The 13,673-nt window shown below is 34.7% G+C and overlaps 1 protein-coding gene across 2 annotated transcripts in view; it reads left to right on the forward strand.

Annotated features, from left to right (window-relative positions):
- ZFPM2 (zinc finger protein, FOG family member 2) overlaps positions 1-13,673 on the forward strand; it is a 567,025-nt gene that overhangs the window by 132,177 nt on the left and 421,175 nt on the right. For both annotated transcript variants that reach the window (XM_020970081.2, XM_020970077.2), the window contains one exon: positions 9,286-9,387. In XM_020970081.2, the coding sequence (XP_020825740.1) occupies positions 9,286-9,387 (102 nt within the window). The remainder of the gene's footprint in view (positions 1-9,285; positions 9,388-13,673) is intronic.

The raw sequence follows: 13,673 nt of genomic DNA on the forward strand, positions 1-13,673 counted from the left end.
TTATAGATTTTGTAAGCGCTTGACATTTATTCTATTTCGTCTTTTCATGAATCGGCCCCTGGTTATATATCGTAGTTATCCCATTAAATGTTTGTGCTTTGCTGAAAATACACTGAAATTGCTATTTTAATGTATTGGAATAAGAAATTTTGTGAATAATCATCCTGTTCTCCTCCTGTAAACTCTCTTCTACTTCCCCATCCTTCTTCCTCACACACCCCTCATCTCACTCTCACTAAATTTCTATATTACTTGTCTTGGTGAATTGTTAATGTCATCATACTTAGACAATTCTAGGAGCAGACCAAAATAAAAATGGATAAAATGAACATAAGATTAAATATTTAAAGTCAGCACATGTTCAGGACAAGTTTAGAATGAATATGGGAGGTGAGGTATAAAACATGTAGGGTTCCATGCCAAGAAATGCAGCAGAATTAAGAATGGCAATTTGGAAGTGAAAAGAATTCAGGGCATTTCTGTGAACTAATCCAGATATTTCACCTTATATTGCAATGAATTTTCTAATATTTTTCCTTCTATCCAGTAAAAATATTAAAAATCAATTCAGCAAAAGGAATGAGGAAATGAGTGTGATTTGATGATGAATTCTCTCAGAGAATGAAGAGTTAAAAAGGGGAACATGTAGCATAATGAGACATTCAATAGCAAGATCTTCAGAGATACAAGTAGTTAGCAGATTCAGCAACATTACACTGCTGAAAGAACCAGAATCCAAAGTCAAGTCAGTCATCAATAGCAATTGAGCAAACACTATATAGATGGTGCCTCACTCTAGCTGCAAAATAAAAATAGGAAAAAAAGAAAACAATAGGAAGCATAAATCATGTAAAGAAATAATGTTTTCAATGAGGAGGAAATTCATTGAAATGTATTAGCAGGATGGGTGAAACAGTTTTGTTTGTTTGTTTGATTTTCAGGGTGAAAGGAGGAGTTGATACTCAATGATATTTTCACATCAATGGGACTTTCTTTGAATTTTACCTGAAGGTTTACACAGTTTTCAGTCTGATGATATCAACTCACAGTGAAATAGTATTCTCTCAGTGTTTGTTAATGCTCAGATACAGACAGGGACTTGAGAAGAGAGTACAGTTGAAAAAGCACTCATCTCAAAACAGCTCTCTCTATCTACTTGCCTCTGGGTTCTTAGGAAGCTTATAGCGAATGGTCAAGTTACTGTTTACTTTCAGGGCAGAAGCTGAGGGTTGGGTTAGATGTAGATCCAAGTGAAGGCTGCTTCTGTAGTCCCTGCCAGTTTTGATGAAGTAGAGAAACATTTTGAAATGAGAAAAGAAAAGGCAGAAATTTAAACTTGTCTTCAACCTACCTTTTCTGTTTAATTACACATTATGCTCCATCACACATATTATAAATCAGCCAGTGTGGCCTTCTTTCTCTTCCAAATATATGGTGCTCCAGAGCCCATCTCTCTTTCTTATGCTGGCTAACCTCCATTCCTGGAAAGTACTCCCTCTTCACTTTTAACTCAGATTATCCCTAATCTCCTTCAAGGCTCTCTTTGAATTCCACTTTTACATGAAGCTTCCTGATCTTTCCTTTACCCTCATACTACTACTGCTATCCTCCCCAAATCAACCAATATCTATTTCTCAAACCTATATTCCATAAATTCATGTTTTATTTTCCAAACAGATTGTAAACCAAGAACAGGAAATGCTTTGCTTTTGACCTTGTATCCCCAGTACCTAGCACAATAGAGCACTTAATAGGCACTTAAGAAATGTTTTCTGATTGATTAATAGCTGGCATTTATATTAGTACTTTAAATTTCTAGAGATCTTTACATCTATTATCTCATTTGATTCACAAAACCTCCAGAAGTAGATACTACAGATATTATGATCCCCACTTTATAGATAAAAAAAACTAAGGCTCAGAAAGTTTGAGAACCTATGGTCACATAACCAGTAAATATTAGAGTTTGAGGCATTTCAGACATTTTGAAGATGGGTATCAGAGATCTCTCTATTCAGTACCAAATAATACTACCATCTCTTGAAATTAAGGGCTCTCCTTATACTAATGCAGAATGTATTTAATTTCATGTATTTGAAGGGCTCTGATGTAGAAAAAAGTTTAGACTAGTTGGGTGAAGACCTGGAGGGAAGAACTGGGAACAGGAGGGAAAGGACAGAAAGAGATATGAGCTCTAGGTAAGGAAACAAACAAACTTCTTAAAAAGAACTATCCTCAACTGTAACCTGTCATGAGGCCTTCTAATCATGGGATTTTTAGTACCTTCAACAAATTGGACTTATCATAAAAAGGAATTTTGAATTCAGCTAAAGTCCTTCAAAGCAATCCATCCATCTATCAATAAACTCTAAACTTTCTACAATTTCCAATGTCTGGAACGATCTGATTTTTGCTCCAGTGAGACCCAATTAATAAAGAGAACCAGCTTTCAAATGACAGCTTTACTACTTACTACCTGTATGACCATGGGCAAATACCAGCCTTTCACGGTCTTAGCGTTCTTATGTATAAAAAGAGGTACGTAGGCCAGGAGGTCTCTTAGACTTTTCCCAGCTCAGAAGCCCATGCTCATAAGATCCTATGCATAGGATAGAACATAAACTCCTCTCTTTAACTTTTAAAGCCCTAGACAACCTGACCTCAACCTCTCTTTCCAGCCTCATTGGATGGTATTCCCCTCTTTTACTCTGTTCTCTCTCTTCCTCACTCATGATTCTCCATCTCCCATCTTTGTGCCTTTTCACTATATTCCATGCCTGGAATAGGTCCCTACTTACTTTTGCCTCATAGACTCCTTCTTTTCCTTAAAGATGCAGCCTAGGCACCATCTTCTACATAAAACCTTTCTTCCCCACAACTGCTTGTGCCCTCACTACTTTGTATTTAAGTACATTGCACATAGTAACTTTATCATGTGTACCTGTCTCCCTCATATAAGCTGCAAGTAGGGTTTGTTTCACACTTTGTACTTGTGTCTCAAGCATATGGCTCTGTTCCTAGCACTTATCAGGTATGTAGATGCTTACTGATTGATTGATTGATTAAGCCTGTGTTCTATAAACATTCTGGGTTCCTCTTCCATATAGTATATTTTGCTTCTTAATATTTCTAAAATTTATCAGGATCATTCTTTCAGACTTTGGAGATTAAGCTAGGGACACGTAATTCAGTTTAATTTAAATTTAACAAACATTTATTAAGTACTTACTATGTAACAGGCACAATGCCAGATGCTGGATACAAAGACAAAATACAGCACTGAAAGGATTTTTTCCTTCAAAAATATCTCCTGTTAAATCTGAAGTTTGAATTTTTTCTTTATCTTTCCATTGCCTTCGTGACCCATCTTACTATTTTGATGGTGCCTTGATTTTATCCTACTACTGTATTATCTCTCCTTTTATCATTCTCACTAATATTACAGAAGCTAAAAAAAAAGTATAATCTATACCTTAAGTATCTATTTATGTATGGACTTGGCCATACTCAGCGGGAAGATAACTTTTCACTTCTATTTTAAAAGGCAGATGGCAATCAAGTGTTAGGATATAGTTTTATGCAATGGTAATGGGAGACCTCAAGTGACAATCAGTCAATTAATAATCATTTATTAAATGGAGATACAAAGATAAAAAATATAACAAAATAAATACATGGTTAAGAGAATACAACCTGATAATAGTATTTAGATTTCTGAACAACATTTAAAACATAGAAATGACAGACTCTTTATTTATTATTTATTCATTCATTCATTTTTGCCTAGTGCTTGCAGGTATAATCAAAGAGGGTTTACATTGAATGGGTTAGGTTGAAGATTGGAGAATGAACTCTTCCTACATATACCAGGCAAGATAGACAATAAATTATCAATCATTCATTAAGCACTTAATATATGCCAGGGAATATGCTAAACACTGGAGATACATAGGAGCAAAAAGAAAGAGTCCCTCAAGGAGCTTACATTCTGATGAAAGAAGACAGCAAATAAAAGGTAGATGAAAGGGAAGTGGGGTAGGGAAAGGTTGCCTGCATTGGGAATGATGTTGAAGTCTAGAAAGTTAAAAGCAAAGCCAAGTTCAAGAATGAAGGTTGTCTAGCCTTGTCTCTTCCCCAAAATATAGACCTTGGGAGGAACTCCACCAATGAGGGAAGGGGAGCTGTTGTGGTGGAGCTATGTTCCAGAGCTATAATGAAGGAAGAAGATAAAAATGTAGACACTCAGAATGTACAAAAGACAGAATCTAAGCAAGGAACCCAAGAAGAAAGTCCATGCATGGCTTCACATGTTTATATACAAATGATTAACAATCAAGATCCTAATAGAAGGGTGAGAATTTGAACTCAGGGGTATCACTGAGACTTGTTAGGATAAGTTTTGTGCACTGAAAGGGATATTCAAAAGTTAAATGATAGATAAAGGGGAAGGCAGCAAAAGTCTCTCCTATATGTGTATATGAGTATGTATACACACACAAACAGATAGATGATAGATAGACAGATAGAGAGAGAGATAGAGAGATAGATAAGCATTTGAGTTAATCCAAGGACCAAAGTAAGGACTCCATTATGGAGAACATTTGAGGGAAGATTTTGTTAAAGCAGAACTAGAGGCAATTTTATGGAAAGGATTCCACACCATCTAGAATGAAAAAAGAAATAAATGAGGAGTTTGGGAAATAAGACCAGTATGGCACTAAGATCAGTTAGTCAATAAGCATTTATTAAGTGGATACTATTTGCCAGACACTGTCCAAAGCATTGGTTATATGGGGAAAAAGGAAAATATGATCTTTATCCTCAAAGAGCTCAAATTCTAATGAGAAATTCACATGTGAAAAAAAAAACAGTGTCCATACAGGACCTATAAAGTTTAAATAGGAGGTAATTTCAGAGAGAAGGCACTAGCAATAAAGAATAGGAAAAGCATCTTGCAAAAAGTAGGATTTGAACTGAGTCTTGATAGAAACCAGGAAGCAGAGGTGAAGAGGGAAAAGATTCCGTGCATGGGAGAGAATCAGTGAAAAGGTGCAAGGTCTATATCATTTATTTAAGGTACTTCATATTTCCAACATTATATAATTGTTAACTGTTATTATGCAATACTATCCTCTGATTCCAACTGTTCATTGGTTCACAGAATAAAGGAAGAGGGGTATAGCGTAGGAAGGCTAGAAAGATAGAAAAGGGCCTCGTTATAAGAGGCTTTAATAGACACAGAGAGCCACTGGAGTGTTTTGAGGATAAGGATGACATGGTCAGAACTGTCCTTTAGGAAGATGACTTTGGCAGCTGATAGCAAATTAGATTGCATTGTAAAGAGTCTTGAAGCAGAGAGACTAACAAATAGGCTATTTCTAACTATCCTGCAGGCATGAAGTGATGAGGATCTCTACCTGTAAGGTAAGTAATCTATGTGTTATTATGATCATTTTTGCAGAATTACAGAATCACAGAGTAGGAAGGGACCTCACAGGCCATCTTGTCAAACACCATACCTAAATAAGAATCCCTCTTTATAGCACACTGGACAAATTGTATATAACCTTTGCTTGACTAATTTCAGAGCATGAGACCCTACTATAGCTAGAAGAAACAAAGTTCACATTTGTATAATTCTGATTTTTAAGAAGTTACAGGAAGGTAGTGTATTTTTCTGAGATATGTTGGAAACAGGACAGGAGTCAAAGATTAAGGTCGTTTTGGTCCTTCAGTTAATCAATAAGCATTTATGAACTATTATGAGCTGAACTTGTGCTTTCAATGTTGGGGATACGATAAAAGAAGCACAACAGTTCATGCTCTCATAGAGTTTATAGTCTAATGGAAGAAACAACATGCACTCATAAATTTATACAGATCATATACAAATGAATTTATTGTAATAAGTCTATGTGTAATATATGCAAAATGATTATGTTGAATTTTACGAAAATATACAATGGCATTTGAGTGGATCAGGAAAGACTTTGTATAGATAGTGAAATTAGAGTTGAATCCTAAAGGAAGCCAGGGATTCCAAAAGATGGGAGTAAGAAGGGAGGATTGTCTATGTACGAGGGAGAGCCGATCTGAATGCATGGAGATAGGAAATAGAGCATCATGTGTAAGGAACCATGAATATGCCAATACAGATAGAACACAGAGTTCATGAAGTGGAGTAATACAGAAGACTGGAAAGGTAGGAATCGTGAGATTTTAATGTCTAACAGAGCAATTTGTAGTTGAACCTAAAAGTAATAGAGAACCACTGGAGTTTGTTGAGAGGGAATGGGTGTGACATGGACAGACTTGCACTTTAGAAAAATCCCTTTGGTGTCTGTGTGGAAGATAGATTGGTGTGGGGAGAAGCATAAGGTAAGGAAGACCAAATAGGGAGTAAATGCAGTAGTCCAGCTGAGGAGTGGTAAAAGCCTGAACCGAGATGGTGGATACATGAATGGTGAAGAGGCAACGTGCAAAATGTAAAGACTTGGCAACTGATTTAATATATGGGGTGGCGAGGAGTCAGAGGTAATGCTGAGATTGTGAACTTGGATGCCTGAAAAATGTGGTGCTGACGTCAGAGTAAGAGAGAAGTTCAGAAGCTGAGAACAAAAATGATTTCCGTTTTGAATGTGTTGAGTTTGTGATGTTTAGAAGACATCCATTCGAAAATGTTCAATATGCGTTTGATGATTGAATATGAAGACAATGAGATTGCCAAATGCAAGAGCATACAGAAAAGAGAAGCAGGGCCAGGACAGAGCATTAATATACCTAAGCAGTAAGTAGGCTTGATGTAGATGAATGAGTGAAGAATTCTGAGGGAGTGATCAGACAGGTAGGAGGGAAGCAATGCCACAGAAACCCAGAGAGAAGAGAGTATGCAGGAGAAGAACATAGTCAACTATGTAACATGTTGCATAGAGGTCAAGCATAAGGATTGAGAAAGGATTGTTAAATACAGCAATCATTAAAAATCATTCATATCTTTGTAGAGAGCAGTAACAGTTGAGTGACAGATTAGAAGCCATGTTGCAGAAGGCTTAGAAGAATTTGAAAGGAGAAGTGAAGTCATCACACATTGATGGCTTTATCAAAGAATTTGGTTGAGAAAGGGGAAAATATAAGGCTAATGATAGCAGACATGCTAGGATCTGGTGGGATTTTTTTTTTGAGATAGAGAGATTTGGACTTATTTGTAGGCAGCAAAGAAGAAAAGGGAGTGTTTGAAGTTTTAGAGAGAGGGAATGATGATGAGTACAATTAACTGAAGAAGATTTGAGAGGATGAAACCAAAGGGTATATCTAAAGTGAAGGGCCACCAATAATGAAGATGGAGAGAATGACAGACTACGTCAAGGGACTGTGTGATGATCGGGGGACAAGTGGGAACTCTAAGCACATAGCTTTGTTGTTGTTATCGTTGTTTTTGGTGAATATGAAGCAAGTTCTAATGCTGAAATACTGGGGTGAAGAGATGCTGTAGGAGGGTTGAGGAACAGCTTTTGAAGAGAGTGGTGTCACTCAACAAAGTGTAAAAGGGTAGTCTTGCTGCAGTGAGAAATCAGTTGGGATTAGATAACAGAAATTTATGGTTGCATTATGTCTTTCTTTAAGCAGCATGTGGGTAGGAATGTAGGTAACCCATAGTTAGACTTTGTCAAGGTGTGAGTATTAATGGGAAAAAGGAACAGAGAATTTAACCATAAAGGATAATGGAGAGTTAAACTGGCACGCCAAGGGAGACTAATTCAGAGACAAGTGCAAAAATTTCAGTGAGTTTGATTGCTGTACATACTGATGGATTTGAGAATCCAGGTTCTTGGAGTAATATGGTTGAAAGATTTGTATCAACTAGTAAATAGTTTTGATTTTGTTTCCATTTTTTTGTTTGCCCTGTGGAATCTCATAGGGCAACATTTTTAAAGCGTTCTATACTATGGGAAAACTGAGCTTGACAGGCCTACATCTTGGTTTTCACATTATATATCCTTTCTTTCATATTAGTAAGGATTAATTAATGTCTTGTTTATTTCACTTGTAATAAAAATATTCTAACACAAACTTTAGCACTTTAAACACTTTAAATACAATCATCACAATTAAGTAATTTCCCCTGTGTATTTTGTATATTCTAAAGTCTTAAATGTATTTATACAACCTAATAGGAAGCAGACACTTTAAATAGTCTAGGGAAAATCTGAACCTGAAAAACACCCAAAATTATGTGTTTTTAAATGTCACTATGTTGCTACCATTGTAAGTTTTGAGCAGTATTTCATATTTTCTTAATCTGTTCTTTTTCCTCAAGTTGTCTCTTTTCTTTCCTTACCTTTCCTTACATCTAGGTTTAATTATTTTTTTCTTTTTATCGAAGGCTTTTTAGGGAATATTTGTAATCACAATTAGAAATATTTTAGTAGATTTCTCTTAAGTACTTTAAGGCACTGCTAACTAATAATTCATATTTTGACAATATGTTTATGTAAAAATTTATATCTCCTTTTGAATGACAGAAATAGCACTTATTTTTGGATATACTACTCTATGAAAATAAAACATAAAAGAAGATAATAAACCCTAGGAACAACACATAACTTTCCTTCATTAAGTAATATTTCAAAATTTAGCAAAATATTGGGAATCTATATTTATGTTAATATAAGAACTCATATTTATCTCATAGATTAATAATTTGTGACATTTAAAAATCTCATTTTAATGGAGATGTGAGCATTATGTCTTGCATAATGTCTAAATATCTTCTTTTTCCTTCCAAAATGCTGGAACTGTTTCAGAGTAATTTAAATTCAAATAAAAGGGTGTAGAATGTTTTACCATATGAACATCACTTTTTTCATTTTCTCAACGATATTGAAAAGGTTCCAACGCTTTCCATAAAGTTTCCCATAAACATCACTTTTAAATTTAAAAACCATCAAAAGGATAAAAATTAATGTTTCATTTACCAAAACTCTCAGAAAACATGAAATCCTATCTTCTGAATTTGCATTTTTATAAATACTTTTAATAACTCTGCAGATTTTTGTTTTGAAAAATTTGAATAATCTTTTCAGCAATGAATTTATAGTCCTTACTGGATGCTCTTCATTATTTTTGTAACAAAATAGGACCAAGAATCAAAAGTGATAATGCTTAAACATTTGCATGGTGAAGATATATGTAACAAATAAGAAAAACCCTGCAGCTGAAAAAAATCACAATTTGTTTGTTTTTTTATCTCTTTCTTTATCTGTATTTGTGTTGGTGCTCTTTCAGGTGATGAAGAAGGGATCCAGGAGACAGCAGAATCAGATGGGGACACACAATCAGAAAAACCAGGGCAGCTCAGCACTGAGACAGATGACTGGGATGGACCAGGTAGGAGAGAGGATTTAAAATGCAAGATTGTGGCTTTGAAATTCAGAAGATCCCTCCCCCTCATCATCATCATCATCATCATCATCATCATCATCATCTCTCTCTCTCTCTCTCTCTTCTCTCTCTCTCTCTCTGTATATATATATATATATATATATATATATATATATGTGTGTGTGTGTGTGTGTGTGTGTGTGTGTGTGTGTATATACACATATATATATGCATATATATGTATAGATACACATATATAAACATATATAGATGATAAATATGCATAGATGTACCCGACACCAATAAGTGGGGATGCCCCTCAAACTTTTTATCCCTATGAAAAATTATTCTTTAAATATATGCTGTTTAGGGTAGAGAATTAAATAAATAGCATTTATTATGGAGGCTGGCCCTAGATTTGTGCCTTTCATTTTAATGCTATATACTACAAGGTTATTTGTACCATTTTTGTTGTTGTTGTTGTTGTTGTTGTTGTTGTTGTTGTTGGAGTTGTCATGAGATGAAGCTTCTCCTTCCTCTGGTAAAAGCAATGTGAACCCACATTGAAATCCAAACTATGTAGGTATTGAACAATTCATAAACAGAACAATTCCACAGGTATTTTAAGGACTTTAATGATCAGTTTGGTATTTATTCAAATCATTAGATATGCCCTGGATGTTATCTTGGGAGCTGAAAGACAAACTGAAGATAACTTTACATCTGTAGATTTGGAGAGATTTTTGTAGCACCAGTTTTAATTTCCATCAGTAAGTCCTAGGTTTCATAGAAAAACATTGAGTTGATGAACACAAAATGTTCAAAGCAACTTAGGCAACAACATTGTAAGCTAGTTGAAAAATTCCAGATTTAATTTTTAAAATGCCAAATAAAATATGGTTAAAAGGCTCTGTTTATAATAACCAGGATTTTCCAGTTGTAGCAAATGTATAAATAGAGACTATTGTATAAAGAGGTTTAGGGACAGTGTATTGAAATTATTTTAACAATAATTCATAATGCAGTACTATTTTTCATTAGGAAATATTCTATATTTCAATCACATTTTCATCCTTGCATGACTTTGCAAATTACTGTATGCTGTGCATGAAGAAGAAGAGAACTCCAGGGATAATTTTCTGAAACCAGCAGCTGGAAAATATAATGCAAACAAAAATGAAGATGCAGTATATCTGATCATTATGATGTCATTGAAAACGGTGTTAATGATATACACAAATGTTTATATTCTGTACACTGCAGCATTATGCAAAGGCAAGATTTTGGAATAAAACATATTCCATTTGAAGTAGTATAAGCCCATTTTTGAGGTTTTGAAAGAGCACAGAAATCTTTTCTGGCACATCTATTCTCTTAGAAATACTCATTTCATAATGCTTCCATTACTATACTATGGGCAATTTATGACATTTTTTATGACAGGAAATAAAGGCACTTTTAGAAAAATTTACTTCTGTCCTTTTTTAGGTTGCTTTGTATTTTTCAAAGAAAAATTTCATTAACTTTCATTGCTCTTCATCATTAATATATTGATATAAAATTAAATGTGTAAGAGGTTATATTTAGTATTACAGAAAATACATAAATATTGATACTTTTCCTCAACATCAGAGTTTCTGCATTTTTGTTTTCAAGGAAATTAATTTTTAGTCAAAGAGATTTTAATTAAACAGATGGAAGTGTTTGTATAAACGTGTATTTGATCTTCATTGTTGCACATGAATGGGGGTGGTGTTGGTACACACTTTAACATGAAAACAAATTGTGGATAGATGAAGAGATAAGTAGATGTAAGGAAAATCAGTATATCAAGAAGTTCCTTCTTCTGGACATTCTAAAATCAATTGCGTGGTCTCCACAGGTAGCTGAGCAGCAATATCTGCAAATGAATATTTGCACTTCTGAAACAATGAAATCATTACACCATAGAAGGATGTATTGGTATCTCTGTATCCTAGTTGTTGGGTCAAGCACCATTATTTCATTAGAATCTTTTTTAAAAAGAAATTTTCCTTTTAGTAAGACATTCTTGTTAAATTACCTGTCAAATAGCATTAATATCTGCAGGCTGTGAATAAAAGAAGAAACAGGGTAGCTTTTAACATCTTTTCTTTTTTAAAAAAATACTTGAGATGTAAGAAGTGTCTATATTCCTGCGCATAGTTATATGTCTCTTTACTGTTGAGTCAGTGAATCTTGATGTAGAACTTTATCTAGGGAGTGATGTATGCGTGTAAGTGGGTATGGTTGTGGTTGTGGGTCTATGTATATCCTAAAGTTGTGCCTATTAACAATAAATGATATGTCCTTTTTACAGCACTAAATATGCAGTTTCAAAATCAGCATTAAATTATTCCTGAGAAAAAATGCCTAGTTGTGATATATTATCTCAGGATTTAATTTGCTGTGTAAGCATGCCATAGCTTTTAGTTGGGCTTTTGAGTGTCTTAAAGTCTGTTTTTTAAGATGTGCCCAGATAGTCAGATACAATCAGTATCAGTAATCATAACAAAATAAATTCCAGAATCATAGGAAAATTTAGAAAATAGTACCGGAGTATTACTATCTTGGACTGATGGAAATTTGCCTTGTTTTACCCCATCTAGTGAAGTTTCCCAGCTTTACCTTGATAGCCCAAAGAAGAAGTTTTACTGTCATTAATATTTTGCTTTTTTCAAAGCAGTTTTTTTTATTTGATAGTCAGAGATGGAAAACAGTTACTATGTCATACATAATAATTTTTCATATATTTGACCTCATTTCATTGTCCTACCGGTCTCTTCTTCCAGTAAGAAAGATAATTTTGGGTCTTTTACTATTTCATCTATGTTATGACCTATTTAATCCTTTAATCTTCTTTGTGACTCCCATCTGCATTTGGTCTTTGTAGCCACCACACAGGGCAGAACTAGAACAGGGTACGGAGAAAGCAGTATTAGGGTGGACAGGTCACTGAACTCCAGTGAAATGGTCAAGATTTTCTCCCAACTCTGTTAATAATAAACTTCAATATATGGCCATTTTATACTGTGAAATGAACTAGATAATTGAGAGGGGGGAAGGAAATGAGAATTTATAAAGAACCTACTATGTGTCATGCCCCTTGTTAATATTATCTCCTTGGATCTTCACAACAACCCTACAAGGTAGGTGCTGTAAATTATTCTCTTTCTACATTTGAAGAAATTGAGACAAACAGAGGTTAAGTGATTTGCCCAAAGTCACAGAGCTAGTAAGTGTCTGAGGTCAGATTGGAACTCTGGTCTTCTTGACTCCAAATCCAAGGTTATATCCACTGCAGCACCCAGCAGTATGGAAAGGTCATTAAACTCAGGTAGAATCATGTGCTACTCTCAACTCTGACAGTAGGGAACGAGAATTTTAGGAAAGTCATTTTTCCTTGCTCAGCCACACTACCCCCATCTGTAAGATGAGGGGTTCAGACTCTCTGATCTCTAAGGTGACTAAAGTAACTCTAACATTCCATTTTTCTATAATGCTTAAAGCCATGCCAGTTCATAAACCTTATATTCCCCACTTCTCCTTGTGTAACACTTTGTCTTCTTAAAATCATTAATAATTTACATTATATAGCATCTAACTGATCTCCTGCTCATCTTCCATTAGGATTCCATGAACATTTTCAGTGATTCATTCCTCCATTGTGTCTTCTCATTAAGGCTAATATTTTGTCCTTGTCATTTAAAACCTTTACTCCCTTTTTTGATTTTTCTTTAAGTTCCTAGGACCAATTGAAAGTAAGCCACCCCTTCATTCATTGGGCATTTACTGAGCACCCATGACATCAAAGATGCTAAGTTAGACGTTCTTGGATAATATAAAGGTTTTTGAAACAGACCTCATCATAACAATTTAACAGTTCATATCTCTGTAGATAGGTTTGTGATGAATAAAGCCTCACTTTTATATAGTGAATCGCAAGCAGGTTACAAACAATAATCTTTGGATTGCAATAATTGCCACGTATAGAATATTTTATGGTTTATAAATGATATCACATAAATTATCTCATTGGATAGAACAGCCCCACCTGGCCCAAGCATGTACTGCCTATATGACTTTGGGAATGTTGCTTAAACTCTCTGGGCCTCACTTGCTTTATTTCTAAAATTAGAGGGGATTGGACTAGGCCACCTATAAGAATTCTTTCAGCCTCACTATGAGAACAACCATTTGAATACTACTTTCCAGTTACTTCATTCACTTAGTATTTGGATTTTATAATCCGTAGGCCACTTTTTAAAATAGTT

The sequence above is a fragment of the Phascolarctos cinereus genome, unplaced genomic scaffold, assembly GCF_003287225.1.
Source record: "Phascolarctos cinereus isolate Bilbo 61053 unplaced genomic scaffold, phaCin_HiC Scaffold_4;HRSCAF=312, whole genome shotgun sequence".
Classification (NCBI taxonomy): domain Eukaryota; kingdom Metazoa; phylum Chordata; class Mammalia; order Diprotodontia; family Phascolarctidae; genus Phascolarctos; species Phascolarctos cinereus.